At 49.0% G+C, this 24,663-nt stretch overlaps 12 protein-coding genes and 1 non-coding gene across 13 annotated transcripts; 4 read left to right on the forward strand and 9 right to left on the reverse strand.

The window, feature by feature from the left end:
• Positions 1-312: 312 nt before the first annotated feature.
• ELF1 (Elf1p) lies at positions 313-3,848 on the reverse strand. The gene has a single exon (XM_019127609.1). The coding sequence runs from the start codon at positions 3,818-3,820 to the stop codon at positions 422-424; it is 3,399 nt and encodes a 1,132-aa protein (XP_018988189.1). The 5' UTR covers positions 3,821-3,848; the 3' UTR covers positions 313-421.
• Positions 3,849-4,599: 751 nt separating this feature from the next.
• BABINDRAFT_159360 (uncharacterized protein) lies at positions 4,600-5,837 on the reverse strand. Its single transcript, XM_019127610.1, has 2 exons — positions 5,671-5,837; positions 4,600-5,589 (listed from the first exon to the last, which is right to left on the reverse strand). Exons 1-2 carry the CDS (start codon positions 5,705-5,707, stop codon positions 4,922-4,924), a joined length of 705 nt encoding a protein of 234 aa, XP_018988190.1. The 5' UTR covers positions 5,708-5,837; the 3' UTR covers positions 4,600-4,921.
• A 245-nt stretch (positions 5,838-6,082) lies between these two features.
• Positions 6,083-7,144, reverse strand: BABINDRAFT_170001 (60S ribosomal protein uL30; the record flags this gene model as incomplete). The annotated part of the gene is made up of 3 exons (XM_019130709.1): positions 6,083-6,709; positions 6,949-7,029; positions 7,127-7,144. 3 exons carry the CDS (start codon positions 7,142-7,144, stop codon positions 6,083-6,085), a joined length of 726 nt encoding a protein of 241 aa, XP_018988191.1.
• A 771-nt stretch (positions 7,145-7,915) lies between these two features.
• Positions 7,916-8,505, reverse strand: BABINDRAFT_56922 (uncharacterized protein). Its single transcript, XM_019132266.1, has one exon. It carries the CDS (start codon positions 8,407-8,409, stop codon positions 7,969-7,971), a length of 441 nt encoding a protein of 146 aa, XP_018988192.1. The 5' UTR covers positions 8,410-8,505; the 3' UTR covers positions 7,916-7,968.
• A 233-nt stretch (positions 8,506-8,738) lies between these two features.
• On the reverse strand, positions 8,739-10,475 carry STN1 (Stn1p). Its single transcript, XM_019127611.1, has one exon. The coding sequence runs from the start codon at positions 10,237-10,239 to the stop codon at positions 8,806-8,808; it is 1,434 nt and encodes a 477-aa protein (XP_018988193.1). The 5' UTR covers positions 10,240-10,475; the 3' UTR covers positions 8,739-8,805.
• A 464-nt stretch (positions 10,476-10,939) lies between these two features.
• On the reverse strand, positions 10,940-14,191 carry BABINDRAFT_159363 (Zn(II)2Cys6 transcription factor). Its single transcript, XM_019127612.1, has 2 exons — positions 13,920-14,191; positions 10,940-13,876 (listed from the first exon to the last, which is right to left on the reverse strand). Exons 1-2 carry the CDS (start codon positions 14,016-14,018, stop codon positions 11,402-11,404), a joined length of 2,574 nt encoding a protein of 857 aa, XP_018988194.1. The 5' UTR covers positions 14,019-14,191; the 3' UTR covers positions 10,940-11,401.
• A 722-nt stretch (positions 14,192-14,913) lies between these two features.
• Positions 14,914-15,354, reverse strand: BABINDRAFT_159365 (uncharacterized protein). The gene has a single exon (XM_019127613.1). The coding sequence runs from the start codon at positions 15,330-15,332 to the stop codon at positions 15,018-15,020; it is 315 nt and encodes a 104-aa protein (XP_018988195.1). The 5' UTR covers positions 15,333-15,354; the 3' UTR covers positions 14,914-15,017.
• An 813-nt stretch (positions 15,355-16,167) lies between these two features.
• BABINDRAFT_t42 lies at positions 16,168-16,241 on the reverse strand. Its single transcript has one exon. It is a non-coding gene; the product is annotated as a tRNA-Ile (tRNA).
• Positions 16,242-16,666: 425 nt separating this feature from the next.
• Positions 16,667-17,266, forward strand: BABINDRAFT_159366 (uncharacterized protein). The gene has a single exon (XM_019127614.1). It carries the CDS (start codon positions 16,880-16,882, stop codon positions 17,258-17,260), a length of 381 nt encoding a protein of 126 aa, XP_018988196.1. The 5' UTR covers positions 16,667-16,879; the 3' UTR covers positions 17,261-17,266.
• A 60-nt stretch (positions 17,267-17,326) lies between these two features.
• On the forward strand, positions 17,327-18,849 carry BABINDRAFT_159367 (uncharacterized protein). The gene has a single exon (XM_019127615.1). The coding sequence runs from the start codon at positions 17,505-17,507 to the stop codon at positions 18,807-18,809; it is 1,305 nt and encodes a 434-aa protein (XP_018988197.1). The 5' UTR covers positions 17,327-17,504; the 3' UTR covers positions 18,810-18,849.
• A 1,665-nt stretch (positions 18,850-20,514) lies between these two features.
• CTA8 (stress-responsive transcription factor) lies at positions 20,515-20,886 on the forward strand (the record flags this gene model as incomplete). The annotated part of the gene is made up of 1 exon (XM_019131481.1): positions 20,515-20,886. A coding segment is annotated over one exon (372 nt), but the record flags the coding sequence as incomplete, so codon positions are not given.
• Positions 20,887-21,892: 1,006 nt separating this feature from the next.
• BABINDRAFT_77706 (uncharacterized protein) lies at positions 21,893-22,266 on the reverse strand. Its single transcript, XM_019132676.1, has one exon. The coding sequence runs from the start codon at positions 22,128-22,130 to the stop codon at positions 21,939-21,941; it is 192 nt and encodes a 63-aa protein (XP_018988199.1). The 5' UTR covers positions 22,131-22,266; the 3' UTR covers positions 21,893-21,938.
• A 487-nt stretch (positions 22,267-22,753) lies between these two features.
• Positions 22,754-24,518, forward strand: BABINDRAFT_159369 (uncharacterized protein). The gene has a single exon (XM_019127616.1). It carries the CDS (start codon positions 22,809-22,811, stop codon positions 24,339-24,341), a length of 1,533 nt encoding a protein of 510 aa, XP_018988200.1. The 5' UTR covers positions 22,754-22,808; the 3' UTR covers positions 24,342-24,518.
• The last annotated feature ends 145 nt before the right edge of the window (positions 24,519-24,663 follow it).

The following is a 24,663-nucleotide window of genomic DNA, read 5'->3' on the forward strand; positions in this document are numbered from 1 at the left end:
TTGGTAAAGGGTATTTAGCACCAGGTGGTCATACACGATTCGTGGAACCTTGTGACAAATAGGTCACGTGCAGTGTAGTTTAGCTCTGTTACTACGCTTGGGTCTAATGGAAGTTTCTTGGTTTTTCAGTAATACAATCCAACACCTCACTTAGCATTATGAGTCTCCTCTTACAAGACGAAAGACGAGCTACGGAAATTGCAAAACAAAATTAACTATATTCACTTTTGCTCACCCGTCCCTACAACTGCAAAAACATAATTATATATTAAGGAAGCAGATACGAATTCTATAATGCGTTCCTGATAAATAGCGTCACACGCGGAAAATAGAGTACAGTACCGGAAGTAAATCAAAAAAAAAAATAGTGAAACCCTGAAACAAAAAAAAAACGAAATGAACTGATGCTAGAATGTATCGCTTATTCCGATTCATCATCGGTGTCAGGTGGCTTTGGCGTACCCTTTGGCGTGTTCAACCAGTTAATGTGTCTCAAACGTCTTCTCTCCTCCTGCAACTTCTTTTCGTTTCTGGTCATCTTCTTCTTTCTCTGTCTGACCTTGATATTGGCAGGGGAGTCATTATCATCCGCTCTGGCCTTGGACTCTGGCTTGGCAGCAGCCGACTCACCACCATCCTCAAATCTGGCAGTGTCGATCTGCAAAGTCCCCTTCTGGACAACCTCACCGTTCTCCACAATCCACTGTTCTGGGCACAAGGCACCAACAAACTCGTTGTTGTGGGAAATCATCACGACACCACCGTTCCAGTCTCTGATGGCAACCGCCAACCCCCCGAGGGAATCACGATCCAAGTAGTTGGTAGGCTCGTCCAAGACCAACAAATGTGGGTTGTTCCACATGGCACCGGCGATGACAACCTTGACCAACTGCCCACCAGACAAGGAGCCCATTGGGGTGTGGTCGGCAATGTCACCGTCAAGACCAACGTCCTCGAAGTGCTTTCTGATCACCTTTGGCGTCAACTCTCTGTACCCCAATCCCTCTCTGGAGGCCTCGTGATCATCAAACTTCTGAACCAACTTTGCGAAACCCTCATCCACCAAGGTTTCTCTTGGCAACCACGAGTTGTAGCGTGGAATCCAGTTCTTCCACTTGATTTCATACTGGAACGACTTCTTCAACTTTTGTCTCCCGACAATTGCCTCAATAGCGCGTGGGCCTCTGCTGTCGTTCAAATCGAGCTGCTTGGCCATCATCTCAGCATCGCCAGCGGAGATCTTTCTGGACTCCTTCATCAAGACCTCACGATCGTCACCGAACTTGTATCTCCACTGGAGGTACTGGTTGGCGGTCTTTTCCTTGTGGGTCTCGACGTGGGCCAACGCGTGCTGTGCGATGTACCCGATTCTCAAGTTAGGGTGCTTTTCAACATGCCCCTCGTTTGGCATCAACTCACCGGTCAACAACTTGATGAGGGTGGACTTTCCCGCACCGTTTGGCCCGAGAACGGCGACTCTGGAGGACAAGGAGAGCGAGCACGAAACGTGGCTCAACGATGGCTTGACGGTCCCCGGGTAGGCAAACGTCACATCCGTCATTCTGGCGACGGCTCTAGTGGAGGATTTGACACCGGTGAGAATACCGGCTGGGGGGAAGGCCATCTTGACGTTGGAGTCGGTCAAAGTGTAGTAAGACTTACCCTCTGGCTTGGCCTTGACGAACTCAGACAAGTTACCCTTGTAGTAGGCAAGCTTCTTGTTTTCGTAGTGGATAATGTCGGTACACACGGTGTCGAGGAAGCCGGAGTCATGCGAAACGATGAGGGAAGTGATGTCCGTGTGTTCTACCAAGTAGTCCTGCAACCACTTGACGTTGGTAACGTCCAAGTGGTTAGTAGGCTCATCCAACAATAAGACATCGGCGTTAAGCAACATGGCTCTGGCCAACTCCAACTTCATCTTCCACCCACCCGAGAGCGCCCCCACATTCTGGGCCAATCTCTCCTCTGGGAAACCGACGGTGAGGAGCGCGGCTGTGATCTCCTCCCTGGTGACGCTCTGAAGGTTCTCGTCGGACGCGATGAACGCAACCAAGTCCATGTCACCCTCCTCACCCTGCAACTTGTGCTCGACGAAACACGTGCGCAACTCAGACTTGTCTGGGAAGCCTTCGAGCTTCCCGGTAGCGATGGATCTCATGAGGGTGGACTTACCGGCACCGTTACGCCCACACAACCCGTATCTGTGACCCTTCAACAAACGCAAATTGGTCTTGTTAAGCAACATTCTGGAGCCGTAGGCAAGGGAAAAGTCGGAGTTGACAATCTCGATACCGTCGTCGGCGTTAGGGTTGACGGCATCTGGAACGAAAAGCTCACGGAGCTTGAAGATGACGGACTCCACGTACGCCGGAGCGTCATCGCCGAGTCTGGAGGGCGCGGCCATGTCCAAGAACTCTCTCAATCTGACCCAGTCGTTGACGTTAGCGTCGTGATGAATGATTGCCGAAAGGTAGTTGTACACAAGCTCATCGTCCTTGAAGGATTCGTGGACGTATGCAGAAGCCTGTTCCTGGGAGATTCTCCCGTGGAACTTACCGTCGGAGTGCTCGGCCTCGGCGTCTTCCAAAACCTGCAACGCCTTGGCCCCCAACTCTCTGACCTCTGGAAGAGAGGCGGAGTTGACAACCTTGCGGATGCCTGGCAATAAAACCGGGATGTATCTCTCGATTTCACGCTTGTTGTTGACCAAACGGGTCAAGTTTTCGGTCACGGTCACGGTCTGTCTCAACTGGTCCTGGGAGGAGGAAGACATCTTGAGCGACTTGTCTAAAATCGGCACCAAAAGCGCCAAGGCTGGCTCGGTGACTTCGGCAACAAACGTGACGGAGGAGAAGGCCTTGATACAGGCTGGGATCTTGGTAGGGTCGGCCAAGGTCTCCACTATAACGTCGTATCTGGTCTGCAAATCCAAGTTGTCGAGCACCTTTACGTAAGAGGAAAGGGTCTTGAGACCGGCAGCGGCGAGTTCTGGCTTAAAGTCGGTGGAAACGTCGGTTAAGATCGGGATCCCGTCGGCAAACGTAATTTCAATCAAGTCCGCCGGAGTGTTGGCGATGATCTTGTCACAGAGCTTTAACGCAGCCAACTTGGTGTTCCACTTGGCGGAAGACCCGAGATAGGTGAGTAAGGCTGGGAAGACAACTGAAGAGTTGGCTTCGGTAGGGAAAAGGCCCATAATCGCGTCGATCGCCGCCTGCGCCGCGCGTTTGACAGCCGTCTCCTTGTCGGCGAGGAGGTCGAACGCGAGAGGCAAGAACGCCACGAGGTGCGCTTCGGCTGGGGTGGCCCCGGAAAACTGGCGTGCAAGAGCGGAAATGATCAACGCCGCGGCTTCGCGGATCAAAGCCGGGTTCTTGGCCTTGGATAAGGTTTTAATCACCTGTGCAAGGTCCCACTCTTCCACAAACGTCACACCGTACTCGGCAATGAGCGCCACAATGGCGTCAATCTCGACTCTGACCTCCGAAATGGAACCAGCCTGGTGGATTGCCTCGATGTGCGGTGTGAGTGGCGAGAGTGCGAGCTTGCCCAACGCAGTGTTAAGCGAAGCCAAAGAGGTGGACGATGAGTTGGACGACAACATTGGCGTAGAGGTACCGCTGTTGGTCCGAGAAGTCACGTTCGAAGGAATTGGGGATGCGACGCTCTTGACAAACTTATTTCCAAGTGGCTGTCTCTGCGCCTTCTGCTGAGAGATAAAGTCATTGAACGACACGCCACCGGCGGTGTTCTTGGCGAACTTCTGGTTGCCATCACCTGGGATGAAGGAACCAGCGTTCGGGTTGAATTTGCTCATTGTTGGTTATGAAGAAAAGAAAAAAAATAGTGGTGGGGGCGGAGGAGAAGTATTTTTCTACAGCGCATCGATAGTGAAAAAAAAAAAAAAAAAAAAAAAATGGAAAAAAAAGAAAGAAAAAGAGGTTCTGCGGCGAGGGCGACGGAAGAGAGGTAAAAGAGCGAAGCTGTTTGCACTGGAAGATTTTGTAGATAGTGGACAAACCATAGTATTTGAGATAAATGGAAATGAATTGATGTTTGGTTGTATTCACATGTGGTGAATCCAATACAACGTAGGTGATATTCCTCTTATCCGGTATTGTAAACTTTTATGTATCGGAAATCATAGTGCATAAACACAAATCCGTATATAAACGTACACGTTATTTTGCTTATTATATGACTATAGACTATTTGTGCTCCCAACCTTAGATTATACTGATCTCGTACCCCTAACCTTTACTTTGTAATTAGCACAACTTCAGTAAACTCACGATTAACCACTCTCTGTGAGTTGGTGTATTGCTCACCCCGTTAATGGTAACCAAAATGCCAGGATTATTGTCCGAGTTAAATAAATAGATGTTTAAAGCTGGTAAATTATCCGTCAAACCTGTTGAAATTGCGCATAAAATATACTCCCCACGTGTACTGCATTGGACTATTACATAATTCGGAAAATAAATTGAATATGCCATGTAACAAAATTATTCAGAACTTGACTCTTGGAATAACACCTATTCTTCCTAGTTTGCGAATGTGTTTTAGTTAACAAACACGCTTTATCTTTATATTAGTGCATGTTTGAACCACAGTTAATCCAACCCGGTAGACACCGGTTGGGAAAGCCAATCAGGCCAAGATGAACCCTTGACATATCAGATGGAAGTTCGGCCGAGTAGTCTAAGGTGTCTGACTCAAGATTAGACCTCGTAAAGGGCAAGCGGTCATTATCCTGTGTGCTCCTTCTCCACTCATACTACGCTTTTAACCACTTTTCTTTTACTAGTCATTACTCACGCTAGGAAATAGTGCGTATATTGAAAGGAAAGACCAGGACAGAACCAGGGAAAATTAATCAAAACCACCCCAAATAGTAGAAAAGACGGACCCGTCACGTCTATTTGGAGTTGATACACTGGCACAAGATCTTGAACAAGGTGGTGACGAGATCGTTCGAACCGTTGTTATTTTGTTGTTGGTTGTAGTTATTGTTATGCGCAGCGTGAGACTGAGCATTGCCATACTGTGGCTGCTGTTGCGAGTGATAAGCAGCTTGTGGCATGTTCGGCGCACCTGGATCCAACTCAATGACAAGGACACCGGCATTCTTGTGATCAATATAGTGCTTCAAGTTAGACTGCTCGCACAACTCCTCTACCGCTGGCTTAATCTTCGCCACTCCGTTTGCAGAGTGCAAGCCCTTACCCACGATAACCCTCAACTGCGACTGGTTGTGCTGGGAGGCCCAGTCGATGCGCTTTCTCAAGATGTAGACGGCCTCCTTCACATAAAGACCGTGCAAGTCAATTTCGTTGGAGGAGGAGTCTGCGTTGTTTTCACGGAACACATACTCCGCGGCTTGGCCGTTGAAGTCGTCGGCAATTTCAAGCTGCTTCTTGGCTTCTTCGGATAACTGGTGCGCTCTGGCCTTGTCTCCCAGCTTGTAGGCCTGTTGAGATTGCTGCGAGAGGTTGCTCCGTTTCTGGTACGCCTGGTCTGCTTGCTTACGAAGGTTATGATACTGGCTATCGGTGGAATGGTTGTAGTCGCGTTCCTGGCCGCCATCTAAGAGCGTTAGTTTCGTTCAACTGCGTTCTAAGACATTGTTTAGTCCCCTGTGCGTGACTTTTCGTTGTTATAACGTACCTAACCTGACACCACGATCCATTTGACCAGCGCTCATTGTGAAGGGTTGCGTTAGAACTTAGTGAGGGAAGTATAAACACGAAAGAGATAAATTTTCTAGCCTGAAATCTCGATGGTACTTTACCTATCCGGGAGGCTCAGCCGCAGTTTCACCCAATCGAGTAATCTCAGACACCAGCTGGAGAACGAAAACAAATGCAGAGAATTCCTGGGCGAAAAACTTTTAAAGGAACCTTTATAAACAGGGCATACAAATGTTTAGAGAAAAAAAGAGGAAAACTGTTAAAATTACATAGAAAAATGAAATGAAGTGACCCGGTTTATTAGTAAAGTACATAGAAAAAGGTCACCTCAAGTTAAGAGAACCATAACCAGAAAAAAAACATTGAAACGTGATACAAAACTAAGAGACTTAGTTCATGGCCTTGACCAAAACGTTAATGAATTCCTCAGAGTTACCGGTAGAACCACCCTGGATGAAGTGCTGGAACTTTCTCTTTGGGAAACCACCGTTAGGGTTGGACAACTTGAATGGCCACAAGAAGTTGTTGACCTGCTTGAAGTTTGGACCAACAGTGTAGATCTCGTGGATCAAGTCCTCAACGGACTGAACACCGAACTTACCCAAAGAGGCTTCGATGATGGCGTTGTCAGTCAAAGGAATTCTCTGCTTGTTGACCTTACCGTACCCTCTCTTGTAAACCAACTTTCTGACGGTGGCCAAAGATGGGTAACCGTAAGCAACGTATGGCTCGATCAATCTCAACAACTCAATGGTGGCCTTGGTGACTCTGACAAAGACGGCGGCGTTGATCTGCAAAAGTCTCAACAACTGCATGACCTTTCTTGGCTTTGGTGGAATCTTGTTGATACCCTTGATTCTGACAACGAGAACGAGCTTCTCCTGGGCGTCAACGTAGTAGGAACCGGCAGCCTTGGCCTCACGCTTGGCAGCAATGATGGCACGGTCAGACTCGGTGTATTCCTTCTGGTAAGCAGCGGCACGGTCGAAGATGGCCTTGCGCTTTTCCTGGGAAGCCTATTGAATTGTTAGTAACGAGTCTCCAAGCTTGGTTACGCAGCGCCACGTCAATCCTTTTCTCTTCTTTTTGAAGTATGTCAGCCCCGAAAGATGGTTAACTGAACGACAACAGAGCGTTAGCTAGTCGATAATAAATTGGTAATTTAGGTTTTTCATCAGAATAAAGCAAAAAAAAGTGGATGAAATGGTGGAAGGTGAGTGACGGTTGCATAACCAGGAACGGAAAATATACATACGGCCTTGCGGGCAACCTTGGCGGCGGCGCGGGCCTCAGCGGCCTTGGCGTCGGTCTTGGTCTTCTTGATCAAAGATTCTGGCTTTTGGATTTGTCTATATATGTTAGTATGAGAAACTTATTCGAACTGAACGGCCAAATTCATTCGAATGAAATGCAATAAGTGTGTACAAAGAGACCGCAGGTGCTCCTACCATGGTGGCTAGGAAAAGGAGTAGGGGCAACTGACGGTTTCCGTGGTATACATTTAACCAAGTGTTGCTGACTGGGTCAGGAAAAGATGGCAAGACCCCGTCCTGAGACGAGAATAGAGGTTGCACAAGGCTCGACAAGAGCAGCTTGTGATCTCTATGTAAACAGAAAAGACAACGAGGAAGGGCAAACTCCAGGAGAATACTTCGACTTGTGGTGATTTCAAGACCCCAGGCATTGCCCGAGAGAGACAGTAGACGCCAAAGCGCACTGGTTGTGTGTCCATGGGTGTAGCTTTTCAACACACTCATGGACACCACACCATATTCCATAGAACATTCTGATGGATTTAGTTTCGTCAAAGGAACATGCACTACTTACTGAGCAGACATTGTTAGAGTGATGAGGGGACTACGATATGTTACCGAGGAAGAGAAAAACGCTGTTTAATATATAGTTCTTGCAGGCCTGTCAGTGGAAAGTCTCGGTAGGTGCGAAGGTGGAAAATTTTCGGCAGTCCTGACCGAAAGAGGAAAGACAGAACCAGGGGTGAGAGTTTTGCAAAAGGTCGTGTGCCATGTATGGGGATTTCAAAAAAGAGGACTTTTTCGTCCTTTTTTTCACCAGTGTCCGTGACTTGTGAAGGGCTGTATATCACGTGAGGAGAAGTAGGGCTGGAAAAGCCCTCAGCTTATCTGTGACATTGGACCCTATCTCCCCTCTCCAAATAAGTTGCATGTGTGACATTCCTGCAAAATGCAGGTTCGTAAATGTAGTTTCAGTGCTAATAATATATTATGCTATATCTGTATAACTTTGGACCTAAGGCTTAACTACCACGGTAGGTAGAGTAGCTGTGGTTGGACAACAATAACGGCACATGGTAGTGGTTATCTGGGGGGCTTTCAACAACAAAGGATATCTCGACAAACGGGAAGAAAGTTCTGCCGGATTGTTCGGATTCTCCAGCTCTCTTGAAGTACGAGCCTGTCAAGAACTTGATCTTGTAGACACCCGGGTGTAATTCACTCCATGACTGGCCCTGGATGCCCAAGGCCAGGTTATCCGCCTTGGGATCAAACACCCACTGGGCAATTCTTCCATCACCATTGGTTTTTCCCACCGCAAGAGGCTCTGGGGCTGTGGTTAAGTTGTTCAATTCGTCCTGGCTCTGCGAAGCGGACAAGTAGTACAAGGAACACGTCACATCCGCAGCCGGCTTACCGCGGGTGGTGTCTAGAATATGGCAGGTGATTGGTGGGCGGGACATTGCTCTAAATGGGTTATACCCTTTGAGAATCGCGTAGCTGTGAATGTGGGGATGGGCTCATATATTTATATATGCATGCATGTTGGGGGGTAAATTTCCCCTGTCTCGCATATCGCCGAGGCATGCGGCAACCCGGTCTAGATAAGCTCAAGTATGGTACGTGTGTGGTTAAAGAGCCAGATATAACACACAATGACAAACATACAAGATGTATAAGTTTGTCGCTGTGATTGTCAGGCCATAAAATTTGTAAGGCAAAGGTTATGCCACAACATACACATTAATATTAGACGTAGTCCCTGCTAAACAAGCGTAGTGGCTACAATTATTACGGTTTCACTATATTCGACAAAGTCTTATGCAGCCATTTTATTACATATCCGATAGAGGGGAAATCTATAGACTCACATCAAGGGTTTCTTCCGGTTGAAAGATCCACGCCCGCCTACCATATGGTCGCCAGAAGTCCCACGTGAGCAAGTAGGCATACTCCAACGCCAAATCCCCTAACAACCAGCCAATCACCCCATACACCACCTCCGGCGCCATATCCACCTCCTGTTTCTCCCGCAATGATCGGTACGCCCTGGTGTATTCAACACAGTCAAGCTTACGCTCGCAGAGCTCGCCGCTGCTAATCAGAAGCAAGGTCATCTTCAACTGATCGACATACTCTATCATAGGACCGGCGTAGCAGTTATAGGAGCTGCTGCACTTGAGGAGACCACCCACTTGGAACTCGTGTCTAATGTCATGGAAGATTCTGGCCAGGAGCCGGTCGAAGGTGACGGTGGTCTCAGGAGGGTGTAGTCTGTTGTTTTGCATCTGCCAGATGGTAAAGTTTCGCAACTTTGCGGCAACAGATCTATCGTGGTAGAGCTGTTTCAAGGGAAACTTGTAGGAGTGTTTTCTGATAATCCATTTGATGACCGCGAGCTTGAGTTTTACTTCCGTAACCGGAGCCACGAGGGGTATCTGCTCAAAAACGAAAGACGTGCGGGGGAACAAAGCAACCATAACCTCATCCTCTAAGTTAGCCAGTAATTCAGAAGCTTTGATAATGTCAGGGTTTCTCCGTTTGATGTTTCGGTGGTGGACGTAGAGGCTGTCCTCAGGAGAACCCTGAACCGTTTCTGTAGATTCAATCAGGTCCCGTCTGGCTTGTTTTCCGACACAGTCTTTCTGCATGAGCGGCACAACGGGATGGTTGCTCACCGCGGTGGTTTGTGGCGGCTCATAAACCCATGGTTTTACAAGATACCGCTGTCTGAAGGCGTGTTTCTCTCTGATCAAGCGCATTTCCACGTCCAAGTCCGTTCTACCCCCAATAACCTTCACAGAAACAGGCTGAAACTCTATTCTCCGATTAAACGTGGCAACACTGCCCTCGAGCTCGATCATGGTGCCCCGTGACGTTTTCCAATTGTCAAACGGGAGGCCCGCTGGGAGCCACAAGCGCTTGGTGATCTTGCATGTAAGATACAGCAGACACGACGAATCGTCCAACAAAACGTAAATAAAGCACTCCTGCTTCTCAGTCTCGCGGATGGTCTCGCCCACGATCCGCCCCGAGACTCTGACCCTCAGAAGCGGGTGGTTGTTGACCATGACGTAGTTGGCCCGAGCCTGCGAATGGAGACCCAAAAAACCGTAGATACCGATTATATCCGCGGAGTGGACAATGTCGCGGATGAAGAGTGGCGCATACACGTTGAGCTTTGCCACTGGGTTCTCGTCAAAAAGGAACACTGCGTAGTATGTCCTGGTGGGGGTTCTGAGCTGGATGTGGTCCTCTCCAGGCGCAAGATCACGGGGCAGTGGATGGTTCATTCATTCGGAACCTTCGAATGACGTATGATGAGGGGCTAGAGCACAGATGTGAAGTGAAAAGGAGGGCAAATTGAAATAAAGCGCAAAAGTAAACAGATGGCGTCGTGGCGAGGCTATGTACAGGATACATTGACAGCTGAGCCATGAGGTGTGTATACAGCAGTTTTGAGGGGGTATTACCGGTTAAAAGACCTATGTTGTGATTAGGATTTGACTGAAGGCTGGACAAAAGAGAGGAATGGTTCTATGGGTAAGTTCTGAGACATTCCCGTAGGTTGACCAGTGTTGATCACGTGAGGTAAATCCCGAGATATCGTTGTCTTGTCTCGCATGCAGAACATGTCTAAACTTTAGCTTTACCCGTTAATCTTCAGGTTGCATAGATGGTAAGCCCTGGGTATGTAAGAAATTAATATTAAAGAGATTTATTTTGGCTATTTCCCTTATCGACCGTATTTTTTTTTTTTTTTTACATTTTAGTGGCTATCGGAAGCTGTCACGTAAAGTGTTCAAAATGTAAGTTGCATTTCCAGTCCACCACTCTGCATCTGAATAGAATGCGGTGACGGACAAGAACCGAGTTATCGGCCGGGGAAACTGGTACTCAGGGTGAATTTTATAGAATTCCCATGGGCTACCAGAATAATTATTACCGACTGAACCCTTCGAAAGCTTAATATATTAAGTTATTGCCCCTGTAGACAGCCCTGATACGATAATAATAAAGGGACGTCAAGTCGGTACTGCAGTAGGACTATTTTAAGCAGCAGTTTCTTGTCTATTTCGATCTAGTTAATTTTTTGGCAGTCATTCAGATTAATCACCTGGTGACATTTATTTCCTTGATTTTTTGGCATTCAGATTAACCATCTGGTGGTATTGATTTCCTTAATTTTCCGTTATGTTTCACATAAATCAGCCATCCCATGATTCACTAGAATAAGCCGTTGGCTAAAATAATTAGTAACCTGGTAAATTACAGAGTCCAATCAATCATAGCTGGTTTTAATCCAATTAACATTGGGCAATTTTCAGTCCAATCAATATTTGGCTATTTTCAGTCCAATCAAGTATAGTTTCGATAGAATCGGTCATTTCATTCATTACCGATAAACCATCTCTGTGAAACAACCATCGTTTGTTATAGAGAGGACCCCTCTGCCTAATACGTGAGAATATCAATCTCCTTCACCTTATCAACAGCACTTGTTTCCTCCTCCATCCCCCCCTGCTTTCTATCATCCCTATCCCAGGTTTGACGGAGTTTTGCAAGAATAAACCCAGCAGAGCCGGCACCTAGCTCCGAAAGCAAGCGGAAGAACTTCTCCGCCCGTTTCCGGTCAGAGTCCTCCGCACAACATTGTCCCGTGAAGAACATCGACCACTGGACCATCATTGGGGCGTACGACTTTGTAGGAACCGGGTCGTCGAGGAACACCATGAGCGAGAGCACACGCTTCGCCAAGCCCTGCACCACCGGGTGCCGCTTTGGCATCCCGAGAAGCCGGTGGTAGACCGTGAGCAACGCCGTATTTACATACGCCTGTTGCGCAATGTCGAACCAGCTGTACGCCACAGGCTCGGAGAGTCTCGCCACACCCGTCGCTGCGGGCGAGAGCTGAATGTCTGGGAGTGTGGGAGGCAAAATAAGAGGGAGGCCGGCTAAAGAATTCGACCCCAGGTTGTTTCCCATTGGGGTTTGCGACAAAGAATCTCTAGTCGAGTTTTGCGGGAAGGTGCTTCGAGAAGCGGGTACCGGATCACTTGAGGGGCCATTAATTTCGTCGAGATGATCGCTCATTATTTTCCGGTACATTGGATGCGACTTTGGTACCACCCCGCTTTTGTGAATCACCAGAAACTCCAGCTGCCGGTGCAAGCCCGCGATGAGCCGTGTGATCTCAGAGTACATCTGTTCAGGCTCTTCTGAATTCGTTTCTGAGTCCACCTCTGGATTTGTCTCTGGCCTCTGCCCCGCCTTTAGCTGCGCCCCTGCCTCTGATTGCTCCTCTGACCTCAGCGGCCGGTGCATTATCTTGATCAAATCCCCTAACAATGCCGCCGTCTCGTTTGTACACCCAAATAACAAGTTGAACCCGTCCTTCCGCACCAACTGGAGCTTCTGCAACGCTGCCGTCTCGCGCTTGTCCATCGGCGACAACAAGCCAAACTCGTGTGCCAGTTTAAGGGTCCCTCCCCAAGGATTACTCAACCCCGCAAGGGTCTCCAACAGGGCAAACCACGCCTTACAGAAGATCAACACCACCGACGGCTTTGCCTTGAGTGTGAAATACTTCAACAACAAGTCCTTTGCCCCACGGAGATGCGTCCGCCAGGCCTGGCTCTTGCTCGCGGCATTCTCTGAAGTGAGCAACAAAATTGTGAGCAACATTGATTCGATGTTCTTGCCAATCTTTTTTTCTGCAAGAATCTTCGCGAGCGTCTCCAAACACATCGAGAGATATGAGCAGTACGCCTCGTTGTCCTCGTGGCGGGAGGTTCGGCGGTGAGACACGCGTGCGCCACAGGCGAGAATGGCCGAGAGCATATACTGCTCCTTGGCCGCGTAGGTGAGGAGAATGTCGCGAATGGGGTTGAGTTCACGGCTCTGGAAGGCGGGGAAGGGAAGCGCGACGGTGGCAAAGTCGTAGTAGAAGTGGTGGAAGAACGTCTGGTGGCGGCCCGTGAGGCTGAGGAAGGAGGGGGGGATGTTCTGGGCGAGACCCGGGCAGTACCATTGGAGAGTTTCTGGGGTTCCCAGGGAGGTCGTACCCAAAAGGTCACTGTTGGGTACTCCGGGAGGGGTACCCTCAAGCATACCCGGAGGGGTACCACCTAAAGGAGATTTGCCCATACCCGGGGTAGCCAGCGGGGCTCCCTGAGGAATACCCTCAGGGGCACCACGGGTGCTTTCTCCGTGGTCTCCTGCCACCACCGGCACTGTCCCTAGACTGGCCTCTGCCACAACCTTTCCGTCCTGGCCGCCCTGGACTTCATCGAGCCGCATCGTCACCAAGTCGTTCAAGTTGTGCGCTAGTAAGTTTGCGTTAAAAAGCATCTCCTCGTCGTTTGAAAAGAGCGATGACAACGCCCCGTCGTCGAGGCCAAAATCGAGGAACTCGCTGGCACTGGAGGCGGGCGAGGGCTGGGCAAACAGCCCGGGGCTCTGGAAGGTGAAGCGCGAGAAATTTGGGCGTGGAAGGCCGTCCGGACGGGGGTTTATCGATGGAAGGTAAATGGGAGGAGGGTACCCATTTGGAGGCCCGCTTGTATGCCCATTCGGGTAAATGCTCACGGCTTGGGTTCTGCCAAAATTTAGGATCTTGTCAAGCGTGGGAATGGAACCGGACAGTCCGGGGAGAGGCGAAATGGGTGTCTCTGAAGGAGTCTTGGCGGGATGATTCCGCGCGTAGTAGATGGGCTCTGCGGGAAAGGCGCCCATGCTAGGTGGGGCTACCGGTAGATATCCCTGGTTTATGTGGGTATGGCTATGATAATCCGGGTATGGCGGCTGGGAAGGATACGCCTGGGCATCTGCGTAGAGAGACTTCTCCGGGAGCTCGCCTGGATGCGACTCATATACGCACCTCTTACCCAAGCGGGAGCACTGCCAACACGAGGGTTTGGTTTCGTCGCACTAAACTGTTAGAGTTGGTCGTAGAGATTTAAACCTTACATACCTTCATTTTCCGCCGTTTGCACTCTTTGCATCCCCCGCGGCTATACTTGCGCTTTTTTGGCTTGGGAATGGGCGACGTCGGTGGGGTAGTATTGGTCATATGTGCTTTCTTTTTGATATGTTGGCAAAGAGGAACGCTAGCGATGGTTAAGCTCGCGGGTCAATTCACTGGTTACTCGCAGGTAAACAGGATCGGATCAAATTAGAGCTCAGTAGTATTCGCAGGAGCATGCGGGTTTTGCCAGGTAAGTGCAGCTATGTAAAGGGAGTCTGCTAGATGAGGAACCAGATGCCTTCAAGTTGAGTAGACTAGGTCAATTTTGCAAGATAGCGGCCTGCACGGAAGGCTTGATGCACCTGTAGGTTATCCGGGATTTAAAGGCTCGCAGGTCGGCGAGGTGCATAGTGCTTTTCGACCGGAAAGCGAATATATCTAATGTACTAGAGCATATGGCACGAGTCTAATTGACAGATGGTCCTCTGCCTTTACAACACCAGGGTTATGTTGGTTACAGATCGTGGAAGGTTTTATGAGCTGATGCAGCTTAGCAGTCCCGGGCCAGGCCGTAGTAGATGAGACTGCGCGGTGTATGTGATGTACGTCCTCGAGCCTAGGAAACAGGAGTGTAGTTTAAGTACGAGGTTTCAGCTCTTTCCCTACGGTTTTGGCGCTGGTCTGAGGTTTTTCTGGCCAAAAATCTATTTTAAGGATCTTGGGGAAGGGAATTAGGCACGACAAAGACAACGGCAGTACACGGCTACAGATACGGCACGAGACGAGATCCCGTTATGACAAGCCATTATGGATAACTACAGACTGGGAAGTTTCGATAGGAATTAGTATTCCCAAGCTTATTGCATAATGGGGTCTTTCACACGTTTTGTAGCATTGCGGTGAACGGTAAGCACCACTAGGGCAGACTTAGCTACGAGCATATGTGCTATCAGAGACGGCCGTCTGCAGCTAGCATGTTACAGGTAAGTAGACAGATTTAGATGTACAAATATACATTTAGTTAATCTCGTTAGGCAGGCACTCGAGGCCACAATCATTCTTTTCCTTGGAATAAAGCTTTGATCTGCCTTAGTTCGAGCTTCTCTATCTCTTATCAACGTTTCGAGTGCGATCGTCGCTTTGGGCGTGATCGTCATTCTGAAACTGGAGTCGGGCGTCTGTAGCAGCGGCGCCATATATCTCCGTATTTGGTACCTGGTTCACCGTGTTTGATTCGGAACTGGACCTTTTCCCGTAAACCTCCTCTGCAAAGTGGTTGCGACCAGAAGCTGAGTAGCCCATAGCGAGGAATTTCAGATTTTCCGGAACAACAAAGCCCTTGTCGTAGTTACAGATATCCTTGCTGCTCTTCTTATGGCCCGTAAGCTTTTCATGGATTTTATCTGTGATGTGGGTCATATTGGAGGTTATGGTAGTTTTCAGCTCACCAGCACATCGAAATAGCCTGTTACTGGAAATTGACGTATTTATGTATGCATGGAGCACAGCCTAAACTTCTGGCATTGCCTTGCATACCATATAAGAATTTTATAACTCCCCATGAATATCTAACTAAACACCCCTTGGACCTCGAATATAATAATAATAAAACCCCAACGCCGTGTTTTAAAATCGGTTATAAAGAATAATATTATTATAGCATTGCTTCTAAAAGCCAAAACTCTGTTTGTTCCCTGGGTAAGCCTTCGTACTGGGGTCAGGCTACAGTGACATACTGCGATCCAAGTATTTGGGCATTTGCCGTACATAAGCAGATTTACAGGATATTTCCACCAATAAGAACGGTGAGCTTTCTAGTTAACCAGTGAATTTCGCGAGAGGCGCAAGAAGCTAAAGCAAGCTAGGGTGGGAAAAGGCGACGACAGCTCAGCCCAATGCTTGCTGCCAGACTAAGTTCCGTGGCCAGCACAAGCGTCATGTTTACGCCACGCGGCTTTCCTATATTCTGTTTTATTTCTCGCATGTTTTCTTCGATGTCCAGGCTAATTGCCTTATCGTTACTCTTTGACCGATTCAGTTATTTTGCCATGCTTTTATTTTGACGGTAAATGCCGCTACACGCAGCGAGGAGTGACTAGTTTGGGGAATAGTACCGAGAGTTTTAGCGTGCATTGTCGTAAAAGCGACGCAACGTCAGTCGTAAAGTCGGTGCTAGCTTAGATGTCACCAGTGTAATATAACTCACAAGCGGTCCAGGAGCATAACAGGACTAAATATAGATCATAAAAAATAATGGTCCCTAGCAGGATCGAACTGCTGATCCCCGCGTTATTAGCACGATGCCTTAACCAACTGGGCCAAGGGACCACTCAATAAGATATAAAAATTACCTGGCATTCCTTGGATGCCTAGGTTTTTGTAAAAATCACGTACTGATCCCATTCTTAGATGTCAGATTTTGAGTGACGTGCTGTCAACCCAAAAAAAGAGAAAGGCTCAGCGAGTCCCTTTGCCCTAAACGATACTACGGCTGGATCACATCTAGGGCCAGCAGAATCATGCCTGCCGTATCTGGAATCAATCTGAGGTCTCCGGTAAATATACAACTTTTTAACTCCTGATACATAATCCCTGCAATCCTAAGGGTCTTGGTGAATCCCTGTTTATCAACTACGTATGTATCAACTATATAAAGAAGCTTGGTGCACATAAGATACAGAAATAGACCACTCGAGATGTATAGTGGAAAGTGCTGCAGTCGGTACGTGTCAACGTTGGTCACATATCGGGTACATCACCTAAATCTGGCGTTAAATAAATTTGCAATCTCCCGGACCAGTGATTTAGAATCCTTACAATATAGTTTTCATCCATGAAACCACTGTCGACAATACATGTCACATCGTCTCGCTTCAGTGTCGAGACGAATCATGCCTAGTGCTAATGAATAAACAAAGTCATACAGACAAAGTTGCTCTTGTGGAACCAGGGTCAAGGGTAAGAAAATGACAAACAAATGCTTTGCAATTACCAAGTTAATTGCCTTTGTCGTTTCGTCGGCCAGGAAAAACAGCCACGTTGAAAAGATTTCCCCACTTGAAATTCCCTTCCTAGTCTCTCCATATCCTCCTGTTACCCCCTTGCAGCATCCAGAGAGTTTCGACAGACATGGGGGGGCTATGCTAACGGCATGGGCTTCTTATGGCATACGCTTTGTATTTATTATGGCTTTACCGTACCAATGGTCATGTCCCCATTCTCCCAAAAGCTCGATCGATAGCACTGAAGGCATGCGATTCGGAGCTAGCCCGTATGCACGGTGGTATAGCAGGCTAGTGTCAGCTGTAGAGCCCAAAACTGGACTGACCTATTCGATATCTATATAGACTAAATAATAGCACCCACTTTAAGACACGCCTGAAATAGCGTTCAGATGCCTCGCATGCCACCTGCGGATATACTCCGAGTGCTGATGCGAACCAAGCCGCCGGCCAGGGACCCACCGTTTTCGCGCCTCCCCGATAACGTTCGAGGCATTGCTTATCGCACATTTACAGGTATTCGGCTTCACAATAACGCTGAACTGCCTCTATCCATTACCGTTGAACCACAATTAACATCTCGATTGCAATGTCCGAAACGTTCCAGACCAAAACCATCAAGTGGTCGACGCCACCGGTGTCACCGACGCACGCGCTGCAGCCACACATTTCGACAATTTTGATCCAGAACGCCAACGGTCCATGCGCGCTCCTCGCATTGGTGAACACGTTAGTGCTTTTGCACGACTCGTTGAGCAAAGCGGACGTGGGCGGTGAGTTCACGCCGGCCCGCGGGAGCAGCGAGGTCTACAGCGAGTCTCTTCGGGGCAGTGAGTCCTCCCGCAGCGGGTCACTCCGTAAGAGCGGCGCAACTCGCGACTATCTCTCCGAGCTACAAAAGCTTGTGCGGATTGTCAACCACCCTAATGGTTCGGTCCCCCTCACCCGCCTTGTGGATGTCTTGGGAGACCTCTTGCTAAGCGGCCTGATTGACTCTAGTGATGATATTTCCAAGACATTATCGCTTCTTCCATCCGTCCATACTGGCCTCAATATCAACCCCAGATTCGACGGAACTTTTGCAGAATCGGACGAGTTATTGTTGTTCCGGGCTTACGGCGTTCCCTTGGTCCACGGGTGGATGGTGGAACCGCTGAAAGCCGTCTCTTCGCTTCGGGAAAACGACCCCGCAGTAGATTTGTACGACGTTTTGCACGACAAGTCGTACGAGGAGGCACAGAACTTGTTGGCGGAGGCGCTGCACATCCAGCTGAGCTTGAACCCAAAGCAAACCGAGGGGCAGCAAAAGGTGATTCAGAACAGCGATTTAGTGGCTAAATGGTTGCGGACGACTCTGGCGCAATTGACAGAGTACGGCTTACATCATTTGACCTACGATGTGGCGTTTGATAATCCAACTGGCGAAGGCGACTTTGCGGTTTTGTTCCGCAACGATCATTTCGCGACGGTCTACAAGTACTATAATCCCATCACTGGGGTCTTGGAGCTCTACCACTTGATCACGGATGAGGGTTTTTTGCACAAGAAGGAGTACGTTTGGCAGAAGCTTGAGATCCAGGATGAGTGGTATTACGATGGAGACTTTAACGAGGTTTTCCCGGAGGAACACTCGGAGGTGACTCCAAAGGCGGACAGCGAAGACTACTTGCTTGCACGGGCGTTGCAGAAGGAAGAGGACGAGATAATTGCCAAGAGCATGCAGAAGAAGTATGAGAAATCTGCGGCAAGGGCTGCGCCTCCGAGTATCGGAGCTGTCGACCCAGTAGAAACCGCCGGCACCACTAACACCGCCGGGGGCTCCAAAAAGGACAAGACCAAGGACAAGACCAAGGACAAGACCAAGGACAAGACCAAGGACTGTGTGATTGTGTAGCCGAGTTACTGTTTTTAAAATTAATAAACGATGAAAAAAGTTTATGGATGTAGGAGAAGTCCCTCGACTTCCAACTACATTGGTGGAATACAGAGGTAGAGGGGTAGGAAAGTCTCCAATACTAAGAAAATTTTCCAATACTAAGAAAATTTTCCAAGACTGGGAAAATCTTCAATACTAGGAAAATCTTCAATACTAGGAAACCCCCCAATACTACTAGGAATAAGTCTAAGGAAAGATGGATAATGGGGCTAAAGCGATTGTTGTTGTTGTTTTTGGGAGGTACGGTATGAAACAATGTTTGCACTCACAAATATTGATTGCTTATAAGCTCTAACTATGCTTGTGTCAGAGGAGAACGCATACCAAACAGGGACATGCTCTCCTATCAAGATACCCTGGTAGAGAGTACTCCTTACCACTGGAACCTAGCTACAACCTATCGCTTCTCACATAACTGATCATCTAGAGAATGTCCGTACTGGTAATGGACGAGAGTTATAGAGCAAACCAGCAAAGACGCTTTCCACACATGATCCGGCAACTTTAGTCACCTAACTCCCTTAGACCCCTTCACACTCTATCCTTCCCGGACGCCTGACTCCATCAAACTCCATACTTTTCGGCATCCCACCTCCATCACTGGTCCTTTATTGCCCTCACACTCCATACCCCTGATCTTTCACCGCCCACAAAATACATTATTGCACCCAGAAACCATCTCTCAACCAAATGCGGCAATTTGCGCTTCCCAATGCAGCCTGGTGTGCGTGCGCGGAACATTCTAGCAAAAAAATCTCCCGCCGTAAAACGCACATCACCCTTTTGTAGGATAGGCACAATCAGGTGATCTCAGTACTTAACCGGGCCGGATATTCACCCCTTTCAGACAATACATATTCCAGCCACAACCAGCATGTCAGACTTGTACGCTGACAACATGGATCTTGCCCACGAGATCCAGCGGCTCCAGAACCAGCAATATCCCGCCAGCGAGTCTGCGTACCAATCGCCCGAAGTCATCTTGAACGAGACGCCTAGCAACATTCCAACGGGAAGAACAATGCCAGACGATGAGTCTATCGAGATGATTAACCGTGACTTTGACCACTCCGTAAACCCCAGAGATAATGCGTACAACTTTAACGACATGCCCACGCCCGCCATGTTTGACGACTTGGGCTATCAGAAAACGGAAGATTTTGGCGGTCTCGGCTTGACGCCGCTTCTCGGACACAGCACGCTCGCAAGCAGCTCGGGTAACGCGAATGGGCACGGACACCCTCAGGGTGTGAACAACCCCCCTGCAATTTCCACCGCCTTCCCTAACGGCCAGCTCATAAGCCCGTACTACAATCGTATGAACCCAGTGTACCAGCCGATGCCGCACCTCTCCGAGTCTGTGTTACCCCTGGGTATGCTCTTGACCAACGGCAATGACATCAAGTCCAAGGCCATTATCAGCAAGAAAAAGAAACCGCTCGCCAACAGAGCCAGCGCCGCGCCGCCGAGCCAGCCCAAGTCGCGGCCGGCGTTCGTGATGAAGCTCTGGAGCATGGTCAACGACGAGGCCAACCACAAGTATATTGACTGGTGCGACGGTGGAGAGTCGTTCAAGGTGTTCAACCGCGAGAGCTTCATGAAAAACGTGTTGCCCAAGTACTTCAAGCACAACAACTTTGCCAGCTTCGTCCGCCAGTTGAACATGTACGGCTGGCACAAGATGCAGGACATCACTAGCGGGTCGTTAAACAGCAGCATGAACCCAACCGCCACGCCGGAGAACCCCGCCGGCCTGTCGGAGACGTGGCAGTTTGAAAACCTCAACTTCAAGAAGGGCAAAGAAGAATTACTCGACAACATTGCGCGGAACAAATCAAGCACAAAGGACGACGAGGACGACGATGAGAGTATCGACTTCCACGTGGTGTTGAACGAGTTGCAGACCATGAAAAACTCTCAGATTGCCACTACTGAGGAGTTGAGACGCGTCCGAATGGACAACGAGTTGTTGTGGAAGGAGAACTACATGATGCGAGAGAGACACCGCCAGCAACAGGATGCGTTGGACAAAATTCTCTCGTTCTTGAAGAACGTCTTTGACAACAACTCCAACAAGGCAGTGATGCCGGGTATGGAGGACCTCATGAACGGGAACGTTTCCGATTCGGCAAGCATGCTCACCAAGTTGGGGCCCCAGGGGGACTTTAGCGGATCAGGACAGGCCTTGGCCGCCAATAAAAATACCCATAACCCCAATCATAATATCACTTCTGCCAACCAGGGCAGAAGAGCAAGGTTGATGTTGACGGATCAAGCGCATGGGATCACTCCGCCAGAAAGCACAACCAGACAGTCTGTGGATGACGGTCAGATCCAGGAGATCAAGCGTAATGACTCAGAAAACCAGTTTGACCCAATCTACAACCCCAACAACTTCTCCAACAACTTCCCCAATGACAACTTCCAGTACCCTCCGTACTCGAATGGTAGCGATTTGGCAAACTTTGATCCTAACAATCCCAACTACAATGTCGATTCGCCGCGTGCTTTGTTTGCAGAACTCGCCCAGGGTGGTCCCCCAAACATGCCCGCTGCCTCCTCCGTCAGACAAAACTCCGGACCACACCAGTACCCACAGCAGCAGCTCCAGCAGACCCGCCCGCTGCTTTCCCGAGTGCAGAGCATTAACAAGTCTATCGAGGAAAGGCAGGCGCACTTACAGCAAGTCTCCGACTGGATCAACAAGTCGATCTCGAGTGGGAACCTCAGCTCGCCTGTCGCGACTCCGGCGGGGCTCTTTGACATCCACGGTCAGCCAAGCTTTAATTTGGGCACCCCCGAGACCTTTGGAGGGAATCCCGTACAGACCCCTAACGACTTCAACGTGGACGAGTTTTTGAATCCTTCCACACCGCCGCCGATGGTTGTTAAGACGGATACCGAGGATGGGGTGCTTAATCCGTCATTTGACAACAAGAGAACGATCCACGACATTTCAGAGGATGGTCGTTCTCATAAGCGCTCTAAGCAGTGAGCTCCATGTTTCAATCATTTCTTCGTTTACTCTCTTTTGACTCGTTAATTGCATCTGGCTTCTTGGCCTCTCCTTATACAGATATGTTTTATTTAGCATTTCCTATGGTTCTTGGTTATACGGTTTATGGTTAAGATAAATTCCCAAGGACTTTTAATGTTACGGTTGTAGCCCCAATACGGCCGCGAAATAGGCAGCTTCGGCTGGCGCGGGATTTTGTAATATACCCCCGGACTGGCAGGAAATGTAGATGAGCGAACTGCCGTACCCCTCGAGGATAGCATAGGAGACTACTGCTCGTGATATCTGTTTAAATAGTAGCCCGGTTGTTTTCCCCCACAGAGGATGTGCGTACCAGTCCTATCTCAGCCTCTGCAGGGTCCTCGGCTTCCACACAGTGTAAATTTGTAATTTAGGCATAAAGGATGGCACTTCAGAAACACCTCCGATGCGAGAGAGATCAAATCTATTTGATCCCCATACGGTTATTTATAGAGGACAGTCTCGGTATATTAGACCCGATCGTTGGCTTCTTTCACCTAGCATCAACTACACTGGGCCACTCCAGTCGCTATGGACAGGGATCAAAACAATGCCAAATTATCCCCGGATACGATCATTTGTACATCCACCTTTTCCCTAATAGCTGTGCCCGATTCTTCACAGATGCTGCTTTTAGTATGTGACATACCCGCACCCTGCTCGGCCTAGTCCAACATTTCCACCCCGGCGTAAATCTCCTTTGCCTGTCTTGACTCCGGCCCAAACCTAAAGGGGGTATGCCATATATTGTTCCAATCACCTCATCTGCATATGCACGTGACACGCCGGGCACAGCAGTGGCTTTATGCATGGACGTTGAGCTGTAAAGCCTATTTAAATAGAGCCGGCCCACACACACAGGCATCCGCGCTTCACGCTTACTCCTTCCACTATTGAATCTCTTCAGTATACCGTTCATTATGGCCTTAAACATCAAATTGATCGCAATCATCGGGACAGGTCCCGCGGGAATTGCATCCCTCTATGAATTTCTTCACACCAACGCGGATGGTACCTCCACCGTGGGTGGTGCTAGATCGGCTGACCCCGCCTTCACCAAGGTTGTCGCCTTTGAGCAAAAAGACAAGGCTGGTGGGATCTGGGCCCCCTCCTTCGATGAAGCGGACTACCCTCTTCCACCCCAGGATTTGCTCGACACCAACCAGTACAACAATCCCGATGTGATCCATCCAGCAGAGCCTGTGCCTGAGAACTTGGAGAGAGCGACCGCTTCCCAGCCATTTGTGAAGCATGCCAGCGATGCCACCTCCAAGGAACTCCAGTGGAGCAGAAGTGGGGTCTATTCCGACTTGTTCACCAACATCCCGAACAGATTCACCCGCTTCTCGTACAACAAGTTGGACGAAAAGTTGTTGGACACCTCGCGCCTCATCTACCCGTTTATGACCAATACAGAATTGACCAACAGTATCAGACACATGATCGAGACGGAAAACTTGAACGAGCACATCAGAACGTCTACCAGGGTGGAGAACGTGCAGAAGAAGGGCGGAAAGTGGGAGATCACCGCCAGAAAGACCAGCAACGACGGCCTCACTGAGGAGTGGTACACCGAGGAATTCGACGCCGTGGTGGTCTCCAATGGTCATTACACCGTGCCTAGTATTCCGTGCTTTCCCGGCTTGGCCGAGTTCAATGCCCAACGTCCGGGCGTGTTGAGCCATAGCAAGTCCTTCCGGTCGGCGGAGGAGTACAGAGACAAGAAAATTCTCTTTGTGGGGGGTAGTATCAGTACCATTAACTTGGTACAGTACGCCTATCCACTCGCCAAAAGCGTGTATCTCTCCAGAAGAGGGAAACAGAGACTTTTCCCGTGGATCAACCGCGCTGCTGACTCGGAAGGGATTGTTTCCAAAACCACCATCGAGCGCTTTATACCGGAAACCAACGAAATTTTGTTCACCGACGGGACAAAGGAGTCCGGGTTTGACTTGGTGGTGTTTGCCACGGGCTATCACTTCCACTACCCGTTCTTGAAGGAGTACTTGAAGATCAATGACCCGTCTAATAGAAGCAGTGTCAGCGGTTTGTACTACAACACGTTTGCCATCGATGATCCTACGTTGGGTGCTGTGGGAGTGACCATCTCCACACTCAAATTCCACACCATCGAGACCAGTGCGGCGGCACTTGCTGGTGTCTGGTCGAACGCAAAGCAACTTCCAGCGCGCGAGGAGCAGGAAAAATGGGTCCAGGACCAGAAGGAAGCCAAGGGTGGCTCCATTGATTTCCACTACTACACCCACGAGCAGGTCAGAGCCGGATTTGTCGATCCGGTGCACAAGTTTGCGGCGGTAGGAAGAGCTAGTCCGCTTGAGGTGGACGGTGAACATCTCAATGATTTTGAAGTGGGCTTCAAGACGTTGGAGAGACTCTTCTACGGACTCAAAAACGGGGAGATCACTCCAAAGGATACATTGCTTCGGGCATAACGGTGAATGCCAATAGAGCATTTAACTGTACGCATAATGAGTATGAGCCTTCGAGATATATTAGACGGGTTTAATGGACCCTCTACGTAAAATAAAGCGATTTATCAAAAACCAATCTTGTGTCTATGACTTTGCCATTGACCATGACAATGGAAATCCCTGAAGAGCGCAACCAGGATAGGACTCCATTGTAGATCGAATAGAGGGAATAAGACCCTGGGAGTGATAAAACTGTGATACTAAGCATAATTAGAACTTAGTTCGAGATAAGACGCATATGCATGTATTGCATATGCGAAACGTAAAGTGTGGCGCCAGTTGT

The sequence above is a fragment of the Babjeviella inositovora genome, assembly GCF_001661335.1.
Source record: "Babjeviella inositovora NRRL Y-12698 unplaced genomic scaffold BABINscaffold_1, whole genome shotgun sequence".
NCBI classification, from domain to species: domain Eukaryota; kingdom Fungi; phylum Ascomycota; class Pichiomycetes; order Serinales; genus Babjeviella; species Babjeviella inositovora.

What these genes read in the sequence shown, in the direction of transcription:
- ELF1 (XM_019127609.1), bottom strand. Translation starts at nt 3,820, where the DNA reads ATGAGCAAATTCAACCCGAACGCTGGTTCCTTCATCCCAGGTGATGGC.
- BABINDRAFT_159360 (XM_019127610.1), bottom strand. Translation starts at nt 5,707, where the DNA reads ATGAGCGCTGGTCAAATGGATCGTGGTGTCAGGTTAG. An exon ending in GGATCGTGGTGTCAGGTTAG is followed by an intron (nt 5,590 to 5,670) that starts GTACGTTATAAC and finishes TAACGCTCTTAG; the next exon opens with ATGGCGGCCAGGAACGCGAC.
- BABINDRAFT_56922 (XM_019132266.1), bottom strand. Translation starts at nt 8,409, where the DNA reads ATGTCCCGCCCACCAATCACCTGCCATATTCTAGACACCACCCGCGGT.
- STN1 (XM_019127611.1), bottom strand. Translation starts at nt 10,239, where the DNA reads ATGAACCATCCACTGCCCCGTGATCTTGCGCCTGGAGAGGACCACATC.
- BABINDRAFT_159363 (XM_019127612.1), bottom strand. Translation starts at nt 14,018, where the DNA reads ATGACCAATACTACCCCACCGACGTCGCCCATTCCCAAGCCAAAAAAG. An exon ending in GCAAACGGCGGAAAATGAAG is followed by an intron (nt 13,877 to 13,919) that starts GTATGTAAGGTT and finishes CTAACAGTTTAG; the next exon opens with TGCGACGAAACCAAACCCTC.
- BABINDRAFT_159365 (XM_019127613.1), bottom strand. Translation starts at nt 15,332, where the DNA reads ATGACCCACATCACAGATAAAATCCATGAAAAGCTTACGGGCCATAAG.
- BABINDRAFT_159366 (XM_019127614.1), top strand. Translation starts at nt 16,880, where the DNA reads ATGACAAACAAATGCTTTGCAATTACCAAGTTAATTGCCTTTGTCGTT.
- BABINDRAFT_159367 (XM_019127615.1), top strand. Translation starts at nt 17,505, where the DNA reads ATGTCCGAAACGTTCCAGACCAAAACCATCAAGTGGTCGACGCCACCG.
- BABINDRAFT_77706 (XM_019132676.1), bottom strand. Translation starts at nt 22,130, where the DNA reads ATGCTATCCTCGAGGGGTACGGCAGTTCGCTCATCTACATTTCCTGCC.
- BABINDRAFT_159369 (XM_019127616.1), top strand. Translation starts at nt 22,809, where the DNA reads ATGGCCTTAAACATCAAATTGATCGCAATCATCGGGACAGGTCCCGCG.